The sequence below is a fragment of the Trachinotus anak genome, unplaced genomic scaffold, assembly GCF_046630095.1.
Source record: "Trachinotus anak isolate AG129_WGS33_773 ecotype Australia unplaced genomic scaffold, CSIRO_AGI_Tana_v1 ptg000019l, whole genome shotgun sequence".
Classification (NCBI taxonomy): domain Eukaryota; kingdom Metazoa; phylum Chordata; class Actinopteri; order Carangiformes; family Carangidae; genus Trachinotus; species Trachinotus anak.
In genome coordinates, this window is record NW_027273870.1 from 19,332,678 (window position 1) to 19,357,763 (window position 25,086).

General features: G+C 39.3%; 2 protein-coding genes across 2 annotated transcripts in view; one reads left to right on the forward strand and one right to left on the reverse strand.

Annotated features, from left to right (window-relative positions):
* The window catches only part of tbck (TBC1 domain containing kinase), a 42,042-nt gene extending 33,540 nt beyond the window's left edge, over nt 1-8,502 (reverse strand). Inside the window, exons 1-19 of the mRNA XM_071504239.1 lie at nt 8,362-8,502; nt 7,750-7,968; nt 7,233-7,305; nt 6,812-6,926; nt 6,636-6,709; nt 5,902-6,043; nt 5,719-5,779; nt 5,570-5,631; nt 4,612-4,673; nt 4,151-4,299; nt 3,240-3,378; nt 3,032-3,131; nt 2,177-2,226; nt 1,921-2,050; nt 1,593-1,691; nt 1,458-1,520; nt 1,162-1,288; nt 856-906; nt 683-766 (exon numbers count right to left, since the gene is read on the reverse strand). Coding sequence (XP_071360340.1) covers nt 683-766; nt 856-906; nt 1,162-1,288; nt 1,458-1,520; nt 1,593-1,691; nt 1,921-2,050; nt 2,177-2,226; nt 3,032-3,131; nt 3,240-3,378; nt 4,151-4,299; nt 4,612-4,673; nt 5,570-5,631; nt 5,719-5,779; nt 5,902-6,043; nt 6,636-6,709; nt 6,812-6,926; nt 7,233-7,305; nt 7,750-7,942 — 1,774 coding nt within the window. The 5' untranslated portion in view covers nt 7,943-7,968; nt 8,362-8,502. The remainder of the gene's footprint in view (nt 1-682; nt 767-855; nt 907-1,161; nt 1,289-1,457; nt 1,521-1,592; nt 1,692-1,920; nt 2,051-2,176; nt 2,227-3,031; nt 3,132-3,239; nt 3,379-4,150; nt 4,300-4,611; nt 4,674-5,569; nt 5,632-5,718; nt 5,780-5,901; nt 6,044-6,635; nt 6,710-6,811; nt 6,927-7,232; nt 7,306-7,749; nt 7,969-8,361) is intronic.
* A 229-nt stretch (nt 8,503-8,731) lies between these two features.
* aimp1a (aminoacyl tRNA synthetase complex interacting multifunctional protein 1a) lies at nt 8,732-22,104 on the forward strand. Its single transcript, XM_071504240.1, has 7 exons — nt 8,732-8,869; nt 13,074-13,204; nt 13,829-13,942; nt 15,969-16,127; nt 17,882-18,090; nt 19,706-19,874; nt 21,797-22,104. Coding segments are annotated over exons 1-7 (951 nt in total). The 5' UTR covers nt 8,732-8,867; the 3' UTR covers nt 21,964-22,104.
* Nucleotides 22,105-25,086: the final 2,982 nt, after the last annotated feature.

The following is a 25,086-nucleotide window of genomic DNA, read 5'->3' on the forward strand; positions in this document are numbered from 1 at the left end:
CTTGGAAACGAACCTCTGTTCATGTCGAATGGGAACTCATGCAGCGTAATGTTGTGCTACTGCCATTCTTCACACTGTAAGTCAACAAAGGAGCTCTGACCAGACAGATAAACATTAGCTAGCCTTCCAGGGCATCTAGCAGTGGAAAGAAATGATAATAGCCACATTCCCCACAGAGTTCACGAGGTGTATGGTGTGGCTGTTTATCAGTCACGTAGGAATTGCTTGTGACATTTCTCTGCAGGCTTTTGCAGTTTCATTTGTTTCCCTATCTCTCAATGATGTGGCTCAGCTGCAAACTCCATTAAGAAAGACTGAAATTAGTTTTCACAGCTTAGGAACAACATGGAGCCAAAATTTAATCAACATTGAGCTGACGGCCTGACACTCTGTGCCAGCAGATGTTAATTTATTTTTGAACTTAGTTCAATGCTCTGACCATGTTTAATACTTATTATTTAACTTCCAGTGGCAGTTGACTACATTAGTTCAACAACACTGGATTTCTGAAGTGGAAACAGGTTATAAAGAAAAAGGAAACAGTGTGTAAATCATATTGCAATCAGGGGAAACAAAATAAATATGCTTTTGAGATCACAGTACTGTATCACTGTGCAAAACACAGTGAAGCAGTACAACTTTTCCACACACACACACACACACAAGAGGTAGTATATCTCACCTTGGATGACATGAGAGTTGTCCTTCAGGAAAAAGTTGTACAAGTATTTGGGGATGAACGCGGACATGCAGGCGTACGCCAGGGCTGTGAGGAGTATGACATCAGAATGGAGGTAAAGACAAAAACATTGAGCAGTAATATTAGTAAGCTATTTAACAAGTTCAAAGTCTTACCTTCATTGTTGAAATTCAAATAAAGGAACGGAGCACAAAGTGAATCCAAACCTGAAATAAAAAAAAAAACAAACAAAAAAAAACAAATAAATAAAAATAGTTCTTAATATAACTTTGCTTTAAGGTCATGTATTTGTACCTGGGGTGGGGGGGGTAGGGGGGGGGGCAAAGAAGTGGGTTTACAAGATACAACTTGACCACCATCTAGTGTCCAGTCATGTAAAGCACAATGAGGAAGGGTGCAAATGGAAGAGAAAGGGAAGGAAATAAGTGACAGTAAAAGAGATTGACAGGGGAGCGACTGACCCTGCCAGTAGACCAGGTCGGGGTGAGAGACCACCCAGGCTTTCAACACACGCCTGAACTTGATGTGGCCCTGAGGAGAAGACAGCAGCTCATCATACTGGTGGCAGCGCGGGATGTCCACCTCAATCTGCAAACGTGCACCAGGAAAACACACACACACACACACACACACACACACACACACACACACACAGACAAAATGCTTGGATGAAAAATTCAATTTAAAAGTCTTAACAATGGAAATAAGTGACTCATCATTTTACTGCTATGTACATTTAAAATGAAAAAAAAGTTACCTGTCTGTCGGTTGGAATAGGAGTATCCTTATCTATGGTCTCATATTTGGCTTGAATGTCTCCCTGTGTGAAAAAGTAAGATAAGTGGGCGCCCAAAACAAATGTTAAACACACAAAAAGGAATTTCTCTTGTACCTCAATGCCCAGCAGCGCAGCCCACGCCAGTCCACGAACAAGAGGGGGAATATCCACTCTGGCCTCTTTCCACATTAGGTTCTTCTTGTAGGGATAGGCCTAAAGAAACATTAAACAAGGAATATATCACTCAGCTTTAATTCAAAAATGACCTATTTAAATAGTAATTATTCTGAACACAGGAAATAGCATTAGAGTTGACACAAGCGCCAGACACTTTTAGGCACTCCAATTGGGGAATGACATTTGGCATCGCATGTGCATGTTATACGCTTGCGACTTAGAGTGTGTGCATGTGTGTGCCTATGACTTCGTATGGAGCCCTCACCTTGAGCAGCCTGTCAAAGAGGATGATGCGGATGAGTTGGTACTCGGTGTCTCTCTCGCGGATGATGAGTGGCAGCGTGACGGTGGCCGACAGCTCATGGCTGCTGTTGGACTGGGACAGACTTGACTGTCTGAGAGAGGGAGAAGTAAAGGGAATATGACATAACACAAGCCAAAACAAATGATGGGCTGACGTGAAAAATAGTGACAAGGAAAGAGAGGATGACAGCAGTGGGCTCAGGATGGAGATAGCTTACTCGTCTTCCAGCAGAGGGTAATAGGCTTCTCCTGCTACATCCTTCAGTCTCTGGATAAGGCAGAGAGAAACTCATCTTAAAAAACTAAAGCTGGGTTCTATTACACAGGTACTTTGTTTTGCAGATGTTTTGCAGCATCGCAAAACACACAGATTCACGGCCCAACTGTGTTTATCACCCATTTTTGGGCACATTTCACAAACTTAACCACACAAAAATTGTGTGGTGTATGGCACAGTTCTGTCAACAAGTGCGACTAACAAGCACTTCTTGATGCAAATAATGAAAAATAATTAGCGCTATGTTGCTGAAGTTGTCCTTTCTCTTTTTAATAAACTATGTTAAAGAGTTCTTGAGGGGCATGAAAGAGAATTCCAATTTTAAAATTAGTTTTTGGGCAGCAACTAATGAAAATGTTGACAATTAATTTATTTATCAATTAATTGTTTGGGACTATAAAGATTAGAAACCATTGAGAAATGTCCACAATGTCCATAGTGATGTCTTCAAATGTCTTGCTTTGTCTGACCAACAGTCAACAACCCAAAGATGTTCAGTTTACAGTGATAGTAAAACAAGAAAAAGCATCAAAGGCTCAAATTTGAGAAGCTGGAACCAAATCAAATCAAATGTTTGGCATTTTTACTTAAAAAAACAACTGAAATGATTCATCAATTATCAAAATAGTTGTCTACTAATCTACTAATCAATGACGCAAGTATTCTTTGCTCATTTGCTTTCTTCTCTAGTTGGCTTTAACATTCAGTACTGGACGCAGAATATTAAGAATCCTAATCTCAACCACAATACCTTCATTTAATAATATTGTACATGTACACGATTTTGTTGTCTTACATTTCTGAGTTGGCACAGAGACAGCGTCACTGTAGTGTCATCTAACAAGAAACTCCGATCCCTGCCCTGGCCAAATGACTCCCCGTCTTCCAGGACAAAACTAAAGGAAAAAAAGAAAAAAAGAATAAGACAAAAACCAAAAGACAGAAACATTTTAAAATGAACTAGAAAATGCACTTGTGTGTGCTTATGTATGTGCGTGATGTACTTGGGAAGTGTGCAAATCGGAGGTTTGGACTGTATGATCTCCTTATTGGTCAGCTCCTTCTCCAGGTCTCCCCCGGCCAGACACCACAGATGGTACACCTCATCTATGGCCCGCTCTGACAGGTAGTCTTCATCATCATCTGATAGCAAACACACAAAACAGTGAACGCCTCCTCTTAGGCACAGGAGGCGCAGTAACAAGCGCAACTGATTTATGAATCCATGACCTAAAAATTGTTGTTCAGTCACACAGCTGTGGTGTACTGCTTGGGATCAAATTTTAAGAAAATTACACTAATAAATTTAACTTATGAGATTTCATCAGGCCAACAACAGTTGAAACAAACACTTGCGCCCATGCTCTATGCTCAGTTTATCTCCTGTCTACAAGATAGAACCTGTGTACATTTCATTTTCTAACCCTGTTTATTGTTGGGAAGGCCTAACATACATTATGTTTCACAGGTCTTAGAAGGGAACGAACTAAATGATGTGCAATTTATGTAAATAAGAGGCAGGGGCAAATGTAAAATATTATATTATAACATGCAAAAACACAAATTAGGCTGCAGTAAAGAACTGATTAGTATAAAAATCTAGTAGAATTATCTTTCAGTCCAGCTGTGTGGTGCTTGGAATTAAAATGGACAAAACTCATGTTCAATGTTCAAAAACATGAAAAAGACGATTTGATCAAAGGTTATTTGAGATATCAAAAACTTAACTCAATATAAGATTCTCACAGTGGACAGTTAGATGTTTTGACTTTACTCGACACCTAATTAAAGCTACTTCAAGATCATCAATTCAGCTTTAAGAAATGGTATTTCAGAGGTGATTGGTGTGTATGTTGAGCGTCAGAGTGTGTTTCAGTCTACATGCACTGTACAGCTGGGTGCAGTTGGGCCAGACCTTTGCAAAGGTCACTGATGTCCTCTGGAAGCTCCAGATGTGCACAGCGCAGGGAAGAGGAGAAAAGGCTGACAGGCTTCTGGAAGGGTGTATAGTGGCACGAGACCCCACTGAACACAGGGTCTCTCAGCAGCTGTGCAGGGGTTGGCCTGGAGGGTACACACAAAGACTTCATGGTCATAACCACAAAATATCCAAAAACATGAAATGTGCATTTTGTAAAAAACTTGGGAAACTATGATATTAAACCTTTAGTTGCACAAAGTCATAAAAGCTGTTTATCACAGTGCAAGCAATAACTTGCATCTGTTTATTTTGGTACATTGGTTTTAGCGTGCTGGAATCCTCTCTGACGTACACGCTGCACAACTACTTCATAACACGCATGACCAAAGTGTTTTGGAAACTTAAGGGCCAATGTCCTCCAACAGGATATGACATCCAACAGAGAGTGTATTTACCTTTTGGATGGAAGAAAGGTCAAGCATTTCCTTAATAACTCCACAACATTCTCAGGCAGCTCCTGTAAAAATGACACACAATATAGACAGATCCCATATAGACTTTCAATAAGCCAAGAAAGATTTAAAACTGCTTACACAAAACTTACAATGGAACTAGATCCGTGTGATTGAATATGTTTAAACGCATAAAAAAGTACTGTGTAATTCTGACTTACTGGAAATTATTATGTTTGTATTTATAATGATTACAGGGGATGAGTGAGTGACACTGTTTTCATACAAATAACCTTTTAGCTTTAACAGATCATTCGGAAACACCCACAAAATCTATTCATTACAGGGCTGGGTCTCAAACATCAACATTTCTGAGGACCAACCGTACCATTAGGGGGTTTAGAAAACTGCCGAGTATCATTATGTCAGACAAAGATGGCATCAAATGTTCTGTCAGACTCTGAGGTACTTTGTGGTGCTGTTGATTTGTACCACATTATACTAACAGCTATGTCTATTATTTTGTCCACCCCATTTATATCAATCAGGCTAGGCTAAATAACAGACACCTCTTTGCATAATGCAGTACATATCAACAGCCTCACAAACTACATCCTCCAGAATCATCAAACAGTTCGATCATCACCTCTGTGAAACAGGTGCAACACAAACTGAACATTAGAACTGTCATGAAGGGAGAATTTACTGTATTTCTGCTGTATTAGACCACATTAGCTTTATCTAAGTGTTCCTAACAAATTGCCAACTGTGTGTGTAATACAATACCTGAGTTCAGGTACAGATAATATTGTAATGCCAATAGTGTGACCTCATTCTGCAGTGATGGTTAATGGCTCTGTCCTTACAAAACGCCATTAAACATGACTAGCAATTAAAAATACCTTCTTAAATATAAAGAGTCTTATTAACTAAGATCAAGACAGTAATTGATTTTTACTACCTTAATTGTATCCAGACAACCATGTTCCTCAGCAAGGACAGTGACAATGTCGTCCATGCAACCTAAGAATGACAATATCACAGCGTCAGCCTAATTGAGCTTAAGAGCATATTGCTCAGTACTTAAAGTAATTACACCCTTTCACTTACCCAAGGTTAGAATAAATTTCAATCTCTCACTTATATCAATATTCTGCAGTAGTCGTCTGCCCTGTAACAGATTCACAGCATTATATTTTAAGGTGAATGATATTCAGACAAAACCCAAACAACATAAAAAGTCTTACATGAATGTCTTATGCTAGCATGAAGCAGTTTATGTAGGAAACTTACTGCACACAATTCAAAGAGCAAAACCCCAAGGGACCAGACATCAGTCTTGGGTCCTGAGGGCAGAGGAGATTCATCGTGGGAAGGGTCACTACTGTGGAAGGAGCCCTGAGCGATCACCTCTGGAGCAAGGTATGATGGGTACCTGAGGTCAAAATCATGGAGCAGATAAGCACATTTCTTTGTCAGCCTCTGAGTGACACTTACAGTAAATACCCAGTCAACTAATCTAAACCATGCTGATTCAAGTTACACAATAGTAACTATATAAAATAATCATATTGTTCACATCTTTGCCATTAGGTGTTGTATGTACACAATCTGCATTACTGTTTGACAGTTACATTCATTACATTTTCTATCCAGATGTTTTGCTGAAAATTCTGGGAATGTGCCATCATTCCTCTTTTCAATTTGCAAAAGGATATTACACAGAGATACTTGGTAGAACAAAAAGGCCTTTGGATTAGGATAAAAGTCCAACGATCGGTTACAGTTCCTCAACCAGGAAACAATTTTGATGCCCCAAAACCTGGTTTCTATGAAAAAGGATGAGCAATTATACATCAATGTTACGGTCAACTGCCTTTCTTCATTATCTGACTAACATCAAACAGATACAAGTAAACCTTTGACTCTGAACAGATAGCTCATATAGCTCAGTCCAACCAGCTGAGGCGTTCCAGAGGTGCACTAATGAACCTTTCTCTGTGATAAACGAGGAGAAAAAGACATACCCAATGGGAAAATCTACATCGGCCCCATGATCAGTCATGTGATAAAGGCCAAACTTCGCCAGCTTGACCTTCCCCTACAAAGAAAAAAAGCATTTTAGAATGACAGTACTGGACAGTCATTAAGGCATACTGTATATAATATATACTGGAGCAGCTCAATTTGAAGGAAACAGTACCTTGCAGTCCATCAGCACATTGTGTCCACTGAGGGCTCTGTGCACCATACCATGTTTGTTCATAAACTCCAGACCTTCAAGGACCTCAAAGGCTATCTGCAGCACCTTCTCTGGGCTAACACAAACACAAACACGCCTGTGTGTAAAACCTTCTGGAGGGTCAGGTGGTGACTGGGTCAGAGAGGAGATATGTGGGAAAATTCATCCACTCTACTCTCTTTTGTTATTATGCAAATCTAACCTCCGCCAGTAGATGTCAAGGTTAATGCACACAATTTCCCTGCCCATCATTTACATTATCATTTATCAACAGTAGAAGGTTTAGCAATAACTGTTCTCCAGTGAAAGTGAACTTTGGGTTCATCACATTTACTCTAATTACTGCTGAATGGTTAATAAAGATGTGTAATGGCAATCTCACCAGGTAGTTTTCCCCTGTTTTTGGAAATCACTTAAACTGCTTTCATAGTGTTCAGCAACAACAATCAGCCGTTCTATAAAACAAGGAGAAGAAGAAACCAAAGTAAAGAAATTCAACTGAGTTAGCAAAGTCAGAATGTGTGTTTTTTTTCACCTTCATAGAGGTTTTGACTGAGACTTAACATTAACTTCATGGGCTGTTATATACCTGGGTTGAACTGCAAAAAACGCAGTCTGACACAATGTTATTGTGTCCAATCTTTCAACAACAAACTGTATAGAGACCACAGCAAACATGCATTCCACATCACTAACAAACAGCAACAAGATGAGAGTCTAAAGCTTAGACAGACGCTGCTGCCTTGATCGTTCAAATAAAAGGCCAGGTATGTTTTGGATGAGTTCAGTGAGAGTGCACATCAAGGACACAATATCACTCACTGAAAATAATACGTGATGAAACTGAGGGGCAGGGTATACAATATGATTAGACCTCTCTCAAAGACTACAAGTCATACCATGTTTCCCTCTGGAGATGTCCACATATTGGCAGAGTCTGGGATGAGTGATGGTCTTGAGGATCTGAAAGCGTCCCAGGATTTTGATGGAGTTGGGGGTGAGAGGGAGGCCATTGCTTCCACATACATCATGAGGGAGAGCTGAGGCAAAAAATGTGAAGGCCCCCAGCTGAGCATCTTTGAGGGGCCTCATTTGGCTTGAAGCACTAACTTGGAGCACTGAGGATGTAAAAGAGAGTTTTCAGTGCATTGTGTGAACAATAGGTGATAATATATACGACTATGAATGATCATCAGCATTGTGTGGTATATTAACATCCAGTTTCTCATTTATTTCAGGGTTAGCCACCAAACCACCGAAACCTCTTAGTTAAAGCTTGTAAACGTGTTAACGCTGTCTGAGGCAAACGCCGTCGCTAGAGTAAGTGACAGGTTAACTCTGTGTTTGTAATTACAACGTATTTACACCATATAGTTGAAATGTAAAGCAACTCCGGAAACAAAACACACTCTGTGCTAAACCCACGGTGTGCATGTCGCTTAGTTATGAATACAATTGCTTTATTACCAGTGGTGTAATGTGTGCTGCCTCCTAAAAGGGTATTTACTCACGCTTAACGGGAAGGCTGCAAAGTCATGTCGGCAGAATGAATTGGAAATAACTATCAAAATATCTTTAAATGAAATCCTTTCCTGCCTCTGCGACGTGACGGAAACAGCTGAGTGAACGTGATCAACGACGTCAATTTTGTGCGACAAAGTAGCACACAAAAGACGCTTTCTACGGAACAAACCTGCTTAAATCAGCCAAAAAATGATATTTCATCTAAAGTTGAAGTGATATTTCCGATTTTTTTTTTTTTTTTTCGTCAATTCTCGTTCTCGTAATTGCACACAGGCGATTGCCGTTGCCTCCCTGCACTCTGTGTTGATCTGCAGAACATGTGTCCAGCGAACGGCGAGGCGAAATGCTCAAGCCTGCTTCACATCCGGATTCTATAGAGATCTGTCGCCACTGGGGGCCTGAGTTAGCCTCTCGGCGGCTAGCTGATCAGACAGTTGCAGCTGTCAAGCCCCCAACGCTCCCTGAAACGTGTTGGGTCCGCCGGTCGTAGTCCATGTAAGTTTCTTTGTGTTTGTTTAAAAAAAAAAGCCCTTTGTGGTTCATTTCTCTGCTTTAACTAACCATTGCTGTATTTGAATCGTAAGCTGTCAGCAGCGTATGAGCAACCTTCTTGCCAGTGGTTTACTGGTGATGGATACATGACAGTTAATAGCGCACTGATTTGACTGACGCAACGCCAAGTAATCCTGTTTAGCAATCTCTTCTCCACGACCCATATTCAAGCCTAATTTAGTGATCAACACAACTGCTGTATGGAATAAGATTATTCTTGTTTCATTACTATAATTTGTAAACGACTGAAACTACAGGAAGTAATAACATATATCATTATTAATCCACGGCTGCAGGAATTGATTTCAGTCTCAATATTGAATAATTTGTGATTTTCAGTCTGTGAATTAACATAGATAATACAGTTATTAATTCTTAAATTGTGTATTTCGTGTTGAGTCCAGAAACCCACAGGTGTTCAGTTTTTATACAGTAGTATAAAAAAAAATCAGAAAATCCTCACAATAAAGAGTGGAATGATTCAGAAATTATCATGTTTACGTCAGAAACATGTTATGTTTTGTCCATGAAATATGACTTAAACAATTAATTATCATCAGTTAATTTTATATGTGTTTTTAAGAGGGCTTCATAGTAATTTAATGAAGAGAGTGGTTCTCAAGCCTTTTCACATCAAGGACGCCTAAAATGACACATATTTTTTGCCTTTAAGTGTTTTATTACACACAGTGTTTGAAACTGGTTACCAAAATAGTCATACATTCTGTCATTATGTTACTTATGGATGGAATTATATTGAAAATAAATAATTCCCCTTTTTAGCTGGGAACCCTCTCAAGGACCCGTGAGGGTAGCCAGACCCCACTTTGAGGACCACTGCTGTGGCAGATTTAGTATTTTTGCGTGTTGACAAAATATGGCCCCATGTGACGGCCATGTTGACATATTCTTTCGATTTCAGTTTAACCAATAATTTGAAAAAAATAACTGTTATATAATCAATAATAATAAACACAAATGAAGAGTTAAGCATTGGTCATGGAGGGAGAGTCCATGATTTCAACTATTCTTGGCAATGCATCATATTTTGACAGATTTTATCAAAAGGCCTGTGAGTATAGCTTCTTAATAGCTATCTGCCTGTTGACTTTTTTTAAAACTCTAATTATTGCTGAGCTGTGATAACATTTACATAAGAACATACATTATTTTTGACTTTACTATCCTGCATGCATTAGTTTTATCCCATTAAAGGCTGACTATGAGGAAGGCACTAACGTCTTCTGTGAGGGCTACACGTCTCTTTTAAGTTAATATGTGTAGGTCCTTGTAATGCCTTCAGGTGGTGCTGGCATACTGTGCTGACTTTTCTTTCTTAATGGTCTGGTTGGCAGACAGGTAGGGAACTCTCCTCTTGCAGTGTATTTTTACTGTGGGAACGGAGCATAAAAAGAGGAAACACTTGTCTCCCGGTGGGTCTGTTCACACACCACCACCATACCGGGGAAAGCTGGTGGTTAAATGTAATAGATTTACGGATTTGATTCCAACCACACATGTAGCCAGTGTATAGCTATGCAGAGTTGTCTTTGATATTTTAATTTGAAAATAGATGTGGACATAATATGTGCGTGTGTGAACTGTCGTGAACTGCATGACTAAAACAGTCATGTCTGCTTTTAGTAAATTGATAAGAATGCAAGTAGTCAGACGCCTTCTGCCATTTGAGCACCAGCTGTCCTCTGTTTAGTGTAGTTAACCAGCTAAATTTATACAGTTGCAAACAGAAGATGAATCAAAGATATTTTAATTCCCATATAGTGAAGACAGGCACATTAGGCAGGCTGAAGGCCAGTGAAAGCTCACGTCACTGTAATATTTGACTATTTCCATCTGAAATCCAAAGCTACAATGACCTCTTCATGTTTTAAATGCTACGGACCATACCTCAGCTCCAGGACCCATTTTTAGAGGTTATCCAAATGAGATCAGCCTTTTTGTGGCTCTTGTTATTACTCCACCACTGGTCCTGTTTAAATCAATTCAGTTTCACATAAAACAATGCTTTGATCCTTGATTTTATCAACTCCAGCTCTTTTGTGTTTCTAATTTCCTCATCCCCCAACATTTTGTTTTCATCTTGGGCCAGCTGTTGTTTTCCAGCGCCTCCCTGTAATATGTGTAAGAAGTTTTCTTCTCCATGCCTCCGCCTTTAAAAATCTTTCTTTTCCTCTTTCTTCAAGAAGTAATTTGCCATGCTCAGTAAGATAAAGGAACATAACCCCAAACCCAAACTGATGGCCAGCTGTATTTTTGTGGAGTGGCACAAGAGTGGCTGATCCCTTTTGAACTTTATCTTCAAAACTAAATATATAATGTAATGCTAATATAAATTATCTGAATGTCACTTCACCGCATGTGAAATGACACTCCACCACTGTGAAAGACAGATAGGATTACATCCAAGAATTTGGCTCGACCAAGTTGACTTGGAACTTTTCAAGGCACTTTTTCAGGCACCTCACTGTTTGTGATGTTTTCAAAAACTGAAATGTTGCAGCAAACTTTAAAATTGGACACGTTTGGAATCGAGATTTACTGATTTACTCTCACTTTTATGGAAACCCAACATGTGTTGATTATGTCTCAAAGTGCCTTGTGAACAGAGGTCAGATTTCTGTCACATTGGAGAACCAGCCAAAGTATAACAGTCATGAAAATTAAATTGCATTAACACATGGTTTAAAACATGCTCGGGCTGCATGTCATGGAAAATATGTCAAAGTATGATTGTTCTATCAGACATATTACAATTTGGCATCCACAGTGCTTTATTTTCTATTTAAGACTATACAGTATAAAACAATGAAGCAGTTGAAGTGCTGCCAGAACATACTAACATGATGTTATGGAATATTACAAAAAAATAGGAAAGCCCTGTACAATGTAATGTTATAGTATGGAACAGCCCTTTAACACATACCACCTCTGTGGAAATTACAGTGCTCACTTTTTGTTGAGACTGTCGGAGAGGAGTTGACTCTACTCTGCGGTCATTTCGGAGGCTGTAGTTTGTGGTGGGGTTGCACTGGAATGCAAACCTTGTAACTCCAAACATGTATCTTTTGTAGATGTTCAGCATGGTACTTGAAAATACCATCTCTTTTTGACTGGACCGCAGCAGCGGGTCGCAGCCCTATAAATGCGAATGTCACTGCCTGACTGATAGGATTACACCGTTGGTCACGCAGTCGAGTTTTGGACTTTTTCCATTGGTCATTGCTCTTTCAAAATGATTTGGCGTAAACAAGCAGTGTTGCCACTTTAGCGCCTGTGTTGCCAAATTCACAGACTTTCCACACCCCTTTATCAACTTTCGTTCAGAAGAAGCACTTAGCGACAAATCTAGCAACTTTTTGGACAAAGCTTAGCTGCTGTCCATAAAAGAGAGTCACCAGTATTGCCCATGAAGCGCTTGCCTCTGCAGGTACGCCTCTCCAAGCTGACCGCATGGCAGCTGACATGGATGAGCTAACTTTCTCCCTGACTGATCATCTTACAAGTAAATGTAGCTGAAATGATAGCACACCTGATGATTTTAACTTATGTGAATGGTGATTTTTGTCAGAAGATGTCATTGCTATAAAATCAGGATTTTAGCAGGGCAGAGCAGCAGCTCAAAAATAGCTTGGAAATGACTGTTGGTTAACATGTAGTTGATGAGTTAGTATTCATATTTGTTCCGTTTTCTGACAGCAGAGACAGAAAAACGTGTAAATGAGAACAGCTTTATTGGGAATACCGCTGTATTAAAATACTGTAAATGTGAGCACGGAGAGTAGGAGAGAAGCAAACAGATAAAGGGCTGAAACTGGCTGACACTAGGCAGAATGCAAAGACATAACAGTCCAGTACTAGGTTTTGACTTAGCTTCGTTATTTTGCTACAAAGAGTCACACAACTTCATTTAAAAAACAGGGAATCGGGTGAGTTATTAACTATTCACAATACATGACTTCTTACTTGTATTTAAAACAAAAGAAAACACACTCCACATACAAATCCCAGTAGAATTGCTTCAGTTTATTATTCAGCCTTAACGTCTACCTGTTGTAATTGAGTATTTTATAGTGTAGTGATGGCTTTAAAGGTTTTTTGTTTGGTTTTTTTTTGTCTTTTTTTTTAGGTTCCTGGCTCGCTCCTTGGTCAAGATGTCAGGTCACAATCCGTTGTTGAGGCTGGAGCAGCGAGCAGCTGAGGCTGACCAGATCATCGAGTACCTCAAACAGCAAGTCCAGCTGCTGAAGGAGAAAGCCAGTAAGAAAAGACACCACACACTAACACCCATACACAACAACTCGGTCAGCAAATGAAAGGCCTATTGTAAAAACGCTATATATATGAAGTCCATTTACAGAAAGTTACAGTTTCATTTTATTTAGAGAATGATTATATGAGTGAAATTCAAGAAGGACCCCTAGCAAGTATATGAAACCTGAGGGCCTCAGGTATATAAAAGTGTTCTTTAGTTGACAAATTAGTCTAAAGATAACCTCAATGGAATCAAAATTTGTATTTTGTCAATTCATAAAAAAATAAAAATGAATGAGTGGAAGGGAATGTAGGCCATATTTTTGTTGCGGCTGTGTAAATAATAAAGCTCCATCCTTGAATATCCATCTCCATCATCCCATATCATTCCACACTTTAAATGTTATCACCTGCACAAATTGAGAAAGATGAATTACCACGGGTCGAAAACTGTATTAGTTCACAATTTCATGACTCTTTTAATCCCCGAAGACTCATGATATTGATTTCAACAGTCAACGTATTTTAGTCAGTAATATATTTGTACTAGTTAAGCGGTTCTTAAAATGCCCCGTGGGAAATTGAAATTTAATTCCTGTGCTGTAGTAACAAGAATTTGCCTCTTTGCAGTCGTCCAGGCCAGTGTCAGAGAAGAGAAGAAACTGATGGTGGAGAACGCGAAACTGAAGAATGACATCGAGGAACTGAAAAAACAGCTGCTGGAAAAAGAGAAGCGGAGGGGAGGTATGCTGAGTTTGGTTCCCAGCAAAGACTTCCATTGCAGATCAAATGTTTGTTTGCCTTTTTAAAAAGACCTTGATGTTGTTATCCTTTTATATCGAGTTATAGAAGCAGTTGTGTGTGCCGGACTTAGGAACATTTGATGTCAGTTGTAGCTCATTAGAGCATTGTTTGGTTTGTACTATCAATGATAACATCTCGTACATTCTCGCTTCAGCCCATTATAACCAGATCTTTTTTTTGTTTTTATTATAAGCAACCATAGTGCCTCAAGAATCCCCATTACAGTGATGGGGACAATATGTCTGTCAGCTATTGTGCGACTGACATAGGTTGACATTTGAGGCCAAATAGCTCAGATCACACACATTAACACACATTTAATGTTTTCCAGAAAGAAGCTGCAGGAATAAAAGGGGGACTGGAAGAAATAAGCAATTTAACCTTATTCAAAAACACTCAATATGTTAGTGTTGGAACGTTGAAGGAATGTGTTCCAATACACCCGGGGCTATGTTTTTCCACATATTGTATCTAATTGTGGTGTTTATTTTTGGGGTTTCTTTTCAATGGCTTTAAGGTGGCATAAAATAGCTCAATCAAAACACAGATAAATATGAACCTTTTTGAAAGGAATTTCAGCCTTGCTGATTTGTTATTGAGATGAGAAAAACAAACTATTTGATGCAACTATAATAGCAGCCAGTCAGAGAAACTTTTCCGCAGCCAAGGAATGAAAACAGTGACAATTGAAGTTCAGTGTCAAATTTGCTCCAACACTATTTTAAAGCTGAAAATCATAAACTCTGCTGGATCTATCTGTGGCTCCTTTAAATCAGATCGTGCATTTATTTTTTGTTATTATTGAGTGCAAATACTATACAAGTCCAAATGTAAGTCCAGTATTCACTCTCCCTTTAGCTCTGTACTGGTCTCCACCAACTCCTGGTGGTTAAGCTGCTAAATGCTCCACTGTGCTTACTGGCCAGCCGTTAGCCTTCTCTGTCTGTTAAGCAGGTGGTGTACAGTGGGTTTTACCTGAGTTCTTTCACTGAAGCACCTGCCTGCTGCAGCTGGCAACCTGTTTGATGAGAGAAGAGTTTTCAGGCTCAAAAACAAATAAAAGTTGTGTAGTACTCAAGAGCTGGGTGATAATTCTTTGTGGAACAACATATATCAAGTTGTTCAATTGTTAATATTACAGTATTGCTTTTTGTAGGTTTAATTAAAAATTCCTCTATCTAATGTATCTAGAGATTCCAGTTATGTCTGGCTTAGTTTTGAGAAATGCACAGAAGGTAATGTACAAGATGTCTAGATACGATCCATTTGATATAATGGTCTAATTCTATAAAAACATGGCGTCTTGGGGTTGAATATTTTACTCACTTTAAGTATCATTATGTGATATCACGGTGTGTTTTCCCACTGAGGAAACTTAAAGTGGAATGTCAAGAGTTTAAGAGGTTATTGCCCATAATTCCAAGGTAAACCGGAAAGGTCTTGATCTCAGGTCTTAACATACAATTAAGGTAATTAAAAGCATTATGGTGCTGGTGGTGTGCCTGCAGGCCGATGTTTGTCAGACACAGGCACAGGATTTTGTAGGAACTCAAACATCAGGCGCCTTAAATGAGGGGTTATTTTTTTCAGGGGAGTTATTGTAGGACATTGTTCCCTTCTTTATGGCTCCATTTCCTTGTTTCCATCAGTGTGGACACTATGTCATTTTCCCATCAAAACTGTTTGCATCAGGAGAGCAGTCCTCCCACTTGGTGTGTAAATAAAGCTCCCTCTGTGTCATTTCACCGTATTATGTTGATGCAACCGGCTCTGTGCGTGAAAAGGCACAACCAAGAAGTGGTTGTGCTATGCTCTTGTCTGTGCTTTCATTCACACAACAAAAACACAAGTGTGCGCAGAGAAAATCAGTCAACAGACTTATTTGAGAAATAGTCTCTGTTAGTAACTATGATCCAATATGTGACCCTTTCTCTGTATTAACATTTTGCATACGTCCTTCCTGTAGTGCGTGAGGTGGCCATGCCATCAGGCGAACCCACTGTGGAGTGCAGTTCGAAGCCCACCCCTCCCAAACCCTCTGGTCCAGCACCCTCTGCCTCCCCTGCCGCTGTCCAGAGCCCCCCTCCCAAGGACGAGAGTAAAAAGAAGAAGCCTGAGAAAAAAGGTAATGGCTGAATGAAAAAAAAAAGAAAAATGACATGTTGTAGGGTCTTATTACGAGTCTTTTGAAGATTTCACATCCAATAAAACAGTTAAATTAAACCTGTTTAGACTTGTTATATAGCAACTTTCTTGTCATGTTTTTCATTTTCAGTTTGTTGGCAGGACCAGGCCAAAGCCAATATCATCAATGTTATTATTCTTATTTTTGGAACTTGCGGTTTTGTTTAAGATCCAGTTTTTCTATCAGCAGCTGACTGGATGCAAATGTTGTTTGACCTCCTCCAAACATGTTTCTTTATTTGAATTACTAATATCAGGTGATAATGGATGTAAGGCAGCAATATCTGCTTCTAAATGGATCCAAGATCTCTGGGCCTTTGCTGGAATATGTTAAATGAAGCTTCATTATTCATTATGATTTGTGAGGAAGCATCCTTGTCTAATGTCACCAGCAGTCTAATTTGAGAATGACTGAATGGTTTGTGGATGTGCATCTCTCTAGGACCCTATCATAAAAACTAAAGTATCCCTATGCAAGAAGTATAATGAAATTAAACTGTTTTACATTCATGATAAGTTTAGAACAACAAAATAAGAAAATCCCAGCCACAGAATTTTAATTAATTAGCAGTAAATCACTCACACTTTAATTGTGTTTCAGCAATATGCTATCTGGACTAATTAGAAGAACTGCCAGGCATAGACCATCAATATAATCCATGCTGGATATGTTTATGAGGTTATAATTTAAAAAGAGAAAGCAACAAGCTGTAAGACCCTGACAAATTGATCGGAGGGGCTGTTATTTCTCACATCCAGATGTTACAGAGCTGTTAATACTCCTCTTGATAAGATATTGTGCATGCTAAATTCTTGCTTACTCTAATGGAGCTATGTTCTCACCTCATCCAAACACTCATCACTTGTTAGTCTACAAATCCATGTGTAACAATAGTGGAGTCCTGGTAATGTTACTGTCAACACAGCAGTGCAGAGATTACTCAAGGGAGGAATGCTGAATATCAAAGGCAGAGGGTTGGAACTTCAGAGTTGGTGTGGACTCAGGGTAATGATTAAAGACTGTGTGAGCATTTGATCAGTGCAATCCACTTGAATGAATGTGTGTAAGAAAGCCAGATGAGTAAGTGAAAGGTACTTTGTCTCTTTGGGAGAAAGCATCTGTTATTCTGCTATGTCATTGTATCATGTATCGCTCACCTTCAGCCAAAAGTGGGTATTGGTATTGTCATTTAGTCAAGCTATGTAGTCCACACTTCTGGGAAGAGGTGGAAAAGTAAATAATTGTCTTTCCTTAATATTTTATTTACTTCACATGAAGCGCATGCCACCCTGAGGCCTATCATTGGTGGATTTTGTTTTCATTCATGGGAGGAAATTAAATCAGATTCCAGACAGATGCCCAGTATTGTTTCAGCTATGATTTGTTTTTTTATCATTTCCCTTGGAAAGGTATCAGCTTGCTGAAATATTCTCTGTGCTTTAAACTAACATTTTTTTATAAAATCATGCATATTAAGTTTAATAGCATCAAAACCCTCAGAGATTGCTCTCTTCAGCGAACCTTCCCTTTACAAATGATGGATAGCTGCTGTCCGAGGTTCTGTGCCAGAAATGCACAACACCCAACCAAATTGTCATATCAAACTTTCACTGATATAGTCCCAAATTAAAAGCACTGACATATGAAATGTGACAATGAAATTTGTGACATTATTGTCTGCTCTTTGATGCCAGGAGGGGAGAAAGCGGAGAAAAAGCAGGCAGCTCCCAGTCAAGAGGATGCCAAGGTGGACGTGTCTCGTTTGGACATGCGTATTGGACGTATAATCACAGCTGAGAAGCATCCAGATGCCGACAGTCTCTATGTGGAGCAGGTTGATGTGGGAGAAGCTTCACCCAGGACAGTGGTCAGCGGGCTGGTCAAACACATACCTCTGGACCAGGTACGATCTGAGTCACTTAGATACGATCAACAGTTTGAACAGAGAGCTTTGTAAAGTGATACCTCACAAGTGGTTTCCTCACAAGAATCTCCCAGGATGTATGCAGCAGAGGTGCATACTAATTTACTGATGTTAAAAAACCAGTAGAAAACCAGTTCTCTTGTAGTTGTCTCGTGGTATTGATCTAACCTGAAGGTCACTGAATGTCTCATCAAGTTTCAGATTGCAAGCAATCAAAAGCAACAACTGCTACTAAGTTGCCAAAGCAGATTTTCTGCTTATGAGTGAGGGAGATGTGGACTAAATTACAAATTAGATTTTTATATTAGCTTCATAAACTCTACTTGAGATTTGTTTTCACTAGACGCACAAGCAGTGCTGTATACTTTGACATTTATGACTCACTAGGGTCATAATAAGGATTTATTCATCTATTTAAAGTGACTTCTCAGGATGACTGCTGGTTATTTAACAGTCACACATTTTATGTCGGTGATTCAGGATCTCCATCAAATATTAGGGTTTATTTTTCTTTCATGTGGATTTCTTCCTGAAGACAAACAATCCGTATGTAGAATTTCATCTGAATGAAAAGCACCAGTTACTTTTATGGCAGACAGTATTTCAGAATTTGTCTTCAGGTTTTTAGACCGGGAACCATTTTTATATTACTTTTCTGCGTCATAGGTAGACGGAGCATAACGTTTAAATGGATAGGTACCGTATGCCTGCTGAAATCATGTATGCTGTCTTTTGTTTGTCTGTGTCAGCCCATTACTCACAGAGGTAATAACTCTAAAATCAAACTCCTCTTTGACTTTCTTGTTAACTGTCTGAGGCATTATCTGTTTCTGTCAAGCAGGCGGGAGGGAAATATCAGAGGAGATGCATTACGAGGTTTCTGGCTGTGCTTTTGAATGTGGATAAATATTCAGTAATATGAGACTGAGACAGGCAAATCGTAAAATAACAGTTAGGACAAGTGTCTGCAGTACACATGAAATATTGCGCAAGTCGAACAGCCTATTTTGTAAATACCATTACAAAACATTCACACACGATGCCCAGCTTGCCAAAACTGCCTGGAGATGAAAAAAATGAAAACTACCACCAAAGCTCTGTCAAAGCAACATGAGTGAGTTTAGATTTATGTAGCCATTTCCTAAAGTATGTCCTTCAAAGAAAGGTATGATTATTTCCTAAGATCTAGCATACATCATCCGATTTAATGCTGGATTTTTCTTCTTCTCAGCTTTTGGCAGAAACTTACTCGGTTCTTCTTTTAAATTTTGGTGAGCCACAGAGGTCTCCAGACTCAAGCATCTAATGTTTTCCTGTTTGCTCCTTTTGTGTTATGCAATGAGCAAACAAACCATAGGCCCATCGGACACAATAATTTTAAAAGAAGAGACTGGAATTTTGCATCGTGGTCTATATTGGATCATGAAATTCTCTGTCCCGTAGCCAAACAGACCACATTCAGTTGAAGGTGTTTTTTTTTTTTTTTTTGTTTGTTTGTTTTTTTTTCCTCCACTTGGGTATAATTTGTTGTTCTTCTCTATTGTGTAAGGCCTATGGGCTGAAAAATGTATTTAATCTTATGTCCACCATACAGATGCAGAACCGCATGGCAGTCCTGCTGTGTAACCTGAAGCCAGCCAAGATGAGAGGAGTGGTGTCCCAGGCTATGGTCATGTGTGCCAGCTCTCCAGACAAGGTCGAAATCCTTGATCCTCCAAGTGGAGCAGCACCAGGGGACAGAGTTACTTTCCAAGGCTTCCCAGGTACTATCACCCGATTACCATACCCTCAAAAACAGATAAACCATTAACATAAAACTTAAAAGTTAAAAGCAACCAAACAGGACTAGTGATGCTTCCTCACCACTGAGTGACTGTCATTGAGGTGATTCCACTGAAGGAATTTCTCAGACTAGTATCCACAAAATACCTCTGTCTTTAGGATATGAAGGGTGTTGTTGAACCTTCTTGTGGCCAGAAACAACACACCATTCTCAACATGCATTCCTCTGAAGACACCAATCATGATGCGTTCTCAGACCCCACTCAAAGCTCTCATTAGAGGACTCCTCAGTTCTGTTTGGTGGGGGCTAAATGGACTGTGACTGCTGATTTGACAAGCTAATCAGTGTTCATTGCTAGGAATGTAATGCACTTTTTATGACTTTTTATATATATATATATATATATATATATATATATATATATATATATATATATATAGCCAGTTGGAAAGTCAAGTGTCGTAACTGTCCTGTTAAGTTCAACCAATGAAAAGTGTTTTGAGAAAAACGACATATGAACATATGAATTAACACATCAACTCGACCATATGAGGGTCGAGGTCCTGCGAGCAAAGCGTTCAAAAACCCTAATGAAGTGGCCAGAAAGAAAAACACTACCAAGAGGCCAGTGGTTCTAAAAGTTTTCAAAGCTGAATGTGGAAAGATTGATTGTTCTTCTTATTCACATATTGTTTCAAGAACAATAACCAAATTGGGAGTTCCTTTTGAAAAAAACTAAAGAGGAAGATATGATGCAGGTGGATTTGTGGTCCACTCAAGTACTCACAGGCCAGCTGTGTCAGCCAAGGCTTTCATTCTTGCAGTACACATCTCCCAGCCACTCCAAAATCAGCTTGATTCATGAGGGATCCCTTTGGCCTGAATGATTTTTATGGATGCTACATTAAAAAAAGAATCATATTGAAATAATTCCATAAAAACACAGCTCAAGAGAAAACAGAAGTGGAAGTAGAGCAAAGACTGGATTGGTTGATGGTTTGTTTGTGGGACTGAGCAGGTGGGCTGTTTTCTAAACAAAATAAAATGGAAAGTAATGGGTGAAAGAAGCTTGTCTTTTTCCTGGCCTCCACGTCTTCTCTCCCACCACAGCCCCGTAGTATAGATTCACTTACAGCCAATCCACTGCTGGTTGTAATTGCCCCCATTTGCCTGACTAATGGGGCCCAGTATTTATGCTTGAACTTCAGAATGTGTGCAAGTTGCTCATCAAAATCTCTTTCACGCTTCTGATCAAAACTTGATTGTTGCCACTCTGGGATTATAAACCAACAGAAATCACAGCCTTGGGATATGAAACACATTTGTGTCCTCATACCCTGACATGGCTGTGCAGAGAAGAAAAAGTTGACACCAGACAGAAGCCAGCCAGTACTGTCTTTGAATTTTCACAAGTGCCAAGCAACATCAAAAGCAACGGCATCATGAAATGAGAACTTCGCTTAATTGTTTTCCCTGGATGCATGTTTTGGTTCTGAGAAGTTAACTTTAGATGTTTTGAGTTACAGCTAAGAACAAATGGCAGTTTTAGAAAACTAATGCTGTAATAGAACATGGTAGAAAGTCAGTCTGGTCATAATTCATGCGGGAGAAATAACATTTGAATTAGCCTGACAGATTACGGATATAATTGTTGGTCATTTGCCCACAATTTTTATTGGCTTCAGCTTATTGTACCGATTGTATCAGTGTATGCTGCATGTGAAAAATCTATGAGGGAAAGTTTAAAGTCATCCATCAATGTGTCTTAGCACTAACATAGCATGACATAGCATGACATACCACAAAAAGTTCAGAAAACATCAACTCTGGATCCATAAATCCTGCATGCGTGATGGATGAACAGAGAATGTCTAATATATGAGTCTGACTTCTTGATCGCAGGTGAACCAGACAAAGAGCTGAACCCTAAAAAGAAGGTATGGGAGCAGGTTCAGCCAGATCTCCGCACAGACGGCCAGTGTGTTGCAACCTACAAGGGAGCTGCCTTTGAAGTGGCCGGCAAGGGAGTGTGCAAAGCCCAAACCATGAGCAACAGTGGAATCAAATAAAACAACAGAGCTGCTTGAAATAGCTCAGTGTTTACTTGGCAATCACCATCAGTGATGACAATGAGCGTTTTGAGAAACAGGATGGTGATGAGTGGAAGTAAATGCTTTGAAGATCAATAAAGGGATTTAAAGAATAAGAAATGACAATCAGTTGTTTATTGACCTCTAAAATATACAGCCATGTTCTATAGTTAATAAATACAACTGTGTTTAGGCTTTAATTCTCAAAGTTTGTGTCTCCTCCTCAGGCACATTAGCTTGATTGTGCTTTGATTTTGAGGTTATAACTCGAAAGTATATATATACTGTCCTGGACTTGAGCGCGCATCATTGGTTTCCACTTCATCTACTCTCAGGAATTTTAATGAGCAGAAGATGAATCAGAGAAGTTTTACTACAAAGCCCAACAAAAACAGATCAGGTTCTCAAGCACTTTGTAGAGACTATTTAGATGGTACTCAGAAGGGCACTCCAATCTCCTGGCCCACTGTCATTATCTCAATCTTGGCTCTGTGATGCCAGTGCCATGTGCTTTGTTTTATTGTCCCCTTGAAAGAATAAGTCCATCCACCTCCGGAAGTATCAGACTGCAATGAAGGAACAGACAGAGAGCTGGTCACCAGAGCCTCTAATGTTACATCAGCAGTAATTAAGGCCATCCACTTTGCGAAAACATCTGTCATGGGTCAAAGTGGACCATTGCGCAGAACTTAAAAAACCTGTGCTTAAAATTTGAAACCTATTCATAAGGACTCTGAAATTTTGCATATTTGCATGTGTTCAACCGCAAGTCTTTTTCTTACATGAGGTTACTTAGTGTGATGAAAGAAGTCACTGGCAATCACTTGCACTCTCTCCAAACTGCCTCCTGCAGTGAAGTAAAATAACAGCATCAGTAGTACAACACCTATATAATATAATAAATAGAAATAATAAATTCTCACGTACAAAATACAATTTGTGTGAGACATGTCGTAAAAAAGTGACACTGAAGTGCAGCACTAGTCAAGGTGAAGTAGCTTGGATGTGCTCATCCAGGCAGCACAGTTCAAATTTTGCAAACAGCAGTGAAGCAATTGCAACACTCATTGTCTGTAGGTGGCAAGTGGTTAGTGTCAATTGCAGAAGCCATTACTCTCCTTACCTGTAGATGGCACATATCAACTAACCTACAGCTGCTGCTGTTATTTTTCTTGCCAGCAGATGGCACCATATTGATTAGAACTGCAGCTCGAAATAAGCTGGTTTCACCCCTTTGGAAAAATAAAGGCTTAGAGAACCTTGATGAGGAAAATCTTTCATTTTGGTTTAGATGACATAGACAGCTCTAATAAGTGACCTCCACTGAAACATATTCTCACCTAAACCACGGTGCTCTCTCTGGGTTTTCTGTGACCACAAGGAGGGTTGCAACCTGAGAGAAAGCTCACTCCAGGATATTTTGACTCAGACATTTGCAGACCACACGTTCCCCAACTGAATTTTCAGCCGTAACTGATGCACAGCATGTGAAGCAGTTACCCATTCGTCTTAACATATTGTCTGCGCATATGTCATCCATATCTGACTATAGTCTATCGGAGTATTCTGCGTGCTGACTCTTGAATGGGTGGGTGATTATGTGGTCGTATTTATTGATTAGAGAAATAGCTGGCTTACACATGGTGCAAGCTTTGAGATAACCCATATATCAAAACAAAATCCTTGTCATGTACAGCTGCTGCAACTCTTCTGTGAGCTCTAGACATTGTTGATGTTTGGTTTTCAGTGCCAAAATCTAAAATGAAGAAGACCTGTAGGTGTTGCTGTTTCATTATTTCCACCTCATTCTTTATCCTCCAAGTTGTTATGTCCTCAAACTGACCTGAACAAAGAAACAGGCCTTTATGGAGGTAGGCACATTCAAATGCAACACATCAGAACATGACTGAATATGAAGAAAAAGAGAAAGAATTTTGGAAAAACCCAAACAACTCTTTTGTTGTGATGGAGCCTTATTCACCCATCTGCAGGCACGATTTGGTGTATTGGTAACTATGACTAACAGGCAAATTTAATATTATTTTTCTCTAAACTTTGGGTTCAAAGTTACACAAAGAAACATACGGGAAAGGAAAACATTGCTCATTTCTGAGGCCAAGTCGTCAGTTTGTGGCAAAGCGTGAAAGTCAAACTACGACAGGTCTTTCAGAGGGACCTCAAACCTCTGGGATAAAAGACATGATTCATATTGGACAGTATGAATTGCATTTCAATTTGCAAGATCCGATTTTGTGTGAATCAAGACATTGTGTGTTTCTTGATTACTTCAAGACCCTTTGGGTGTGTGTCCTGTCAATTTGATAAATGCGTTATTGTTTTGTTTTGTTTTTTTTACATTTTCCCCAACCAAACTCAAAGATGATATATTAGCTGCTGATCCATTTCATGGTGCTTGTTGTGTAGCAATAAACCCCCAACCCCCAGCAAGTGACTTTGCGCTGTTGGATCAATCGTGGCTCATGTCCTTAGCATATGCAACACTGTAACAAAGGCACACTTTTAGTTTAAATATATTTCAGTGTAGTACAGTAGCTGTTTCCTGTTGCCTTGCTGGGTCCCTCCCACAAAGTTGGAAGTGCAATACAATAATATGTGACTTGGCATATGTGACATTGTACAATTCCTCACTGGTCAATAAGCAAAAAAGGAAATTAAGTGAATATTTCTTTGAGTAATTAAGTTCTTTGTTTCATTCTATACTGCTCTTTGCTTAGACACAGAAAAATGGTGTGTAGCACAACCTGATCATATTCATCTTAAAAGTCACTCTCTTGTTTATTTCTGCACTTAAAATCTTCAGTACAAGCCTCACTGAGATCCAGAACTTACTGAGCACTCACTATAAAAACCATGTAAGTAATTTGCCGGTTTTAATGAGTTATATGATTGATTGTGACACCATACAATTTTAGCAAGCCTAAAATTTTAATTCAGAAAAATGGTGTTTATAATCGAAAGCCTTAGCAAATAAACTTTTCTGCGATAGACAGTTTGACATAATATCCTCACAATCCCTCCACACTCCCTAATGAAAGGTTGTTGGAACATGTGCTAAAATGTGACCAGAATTAAGATCAGATC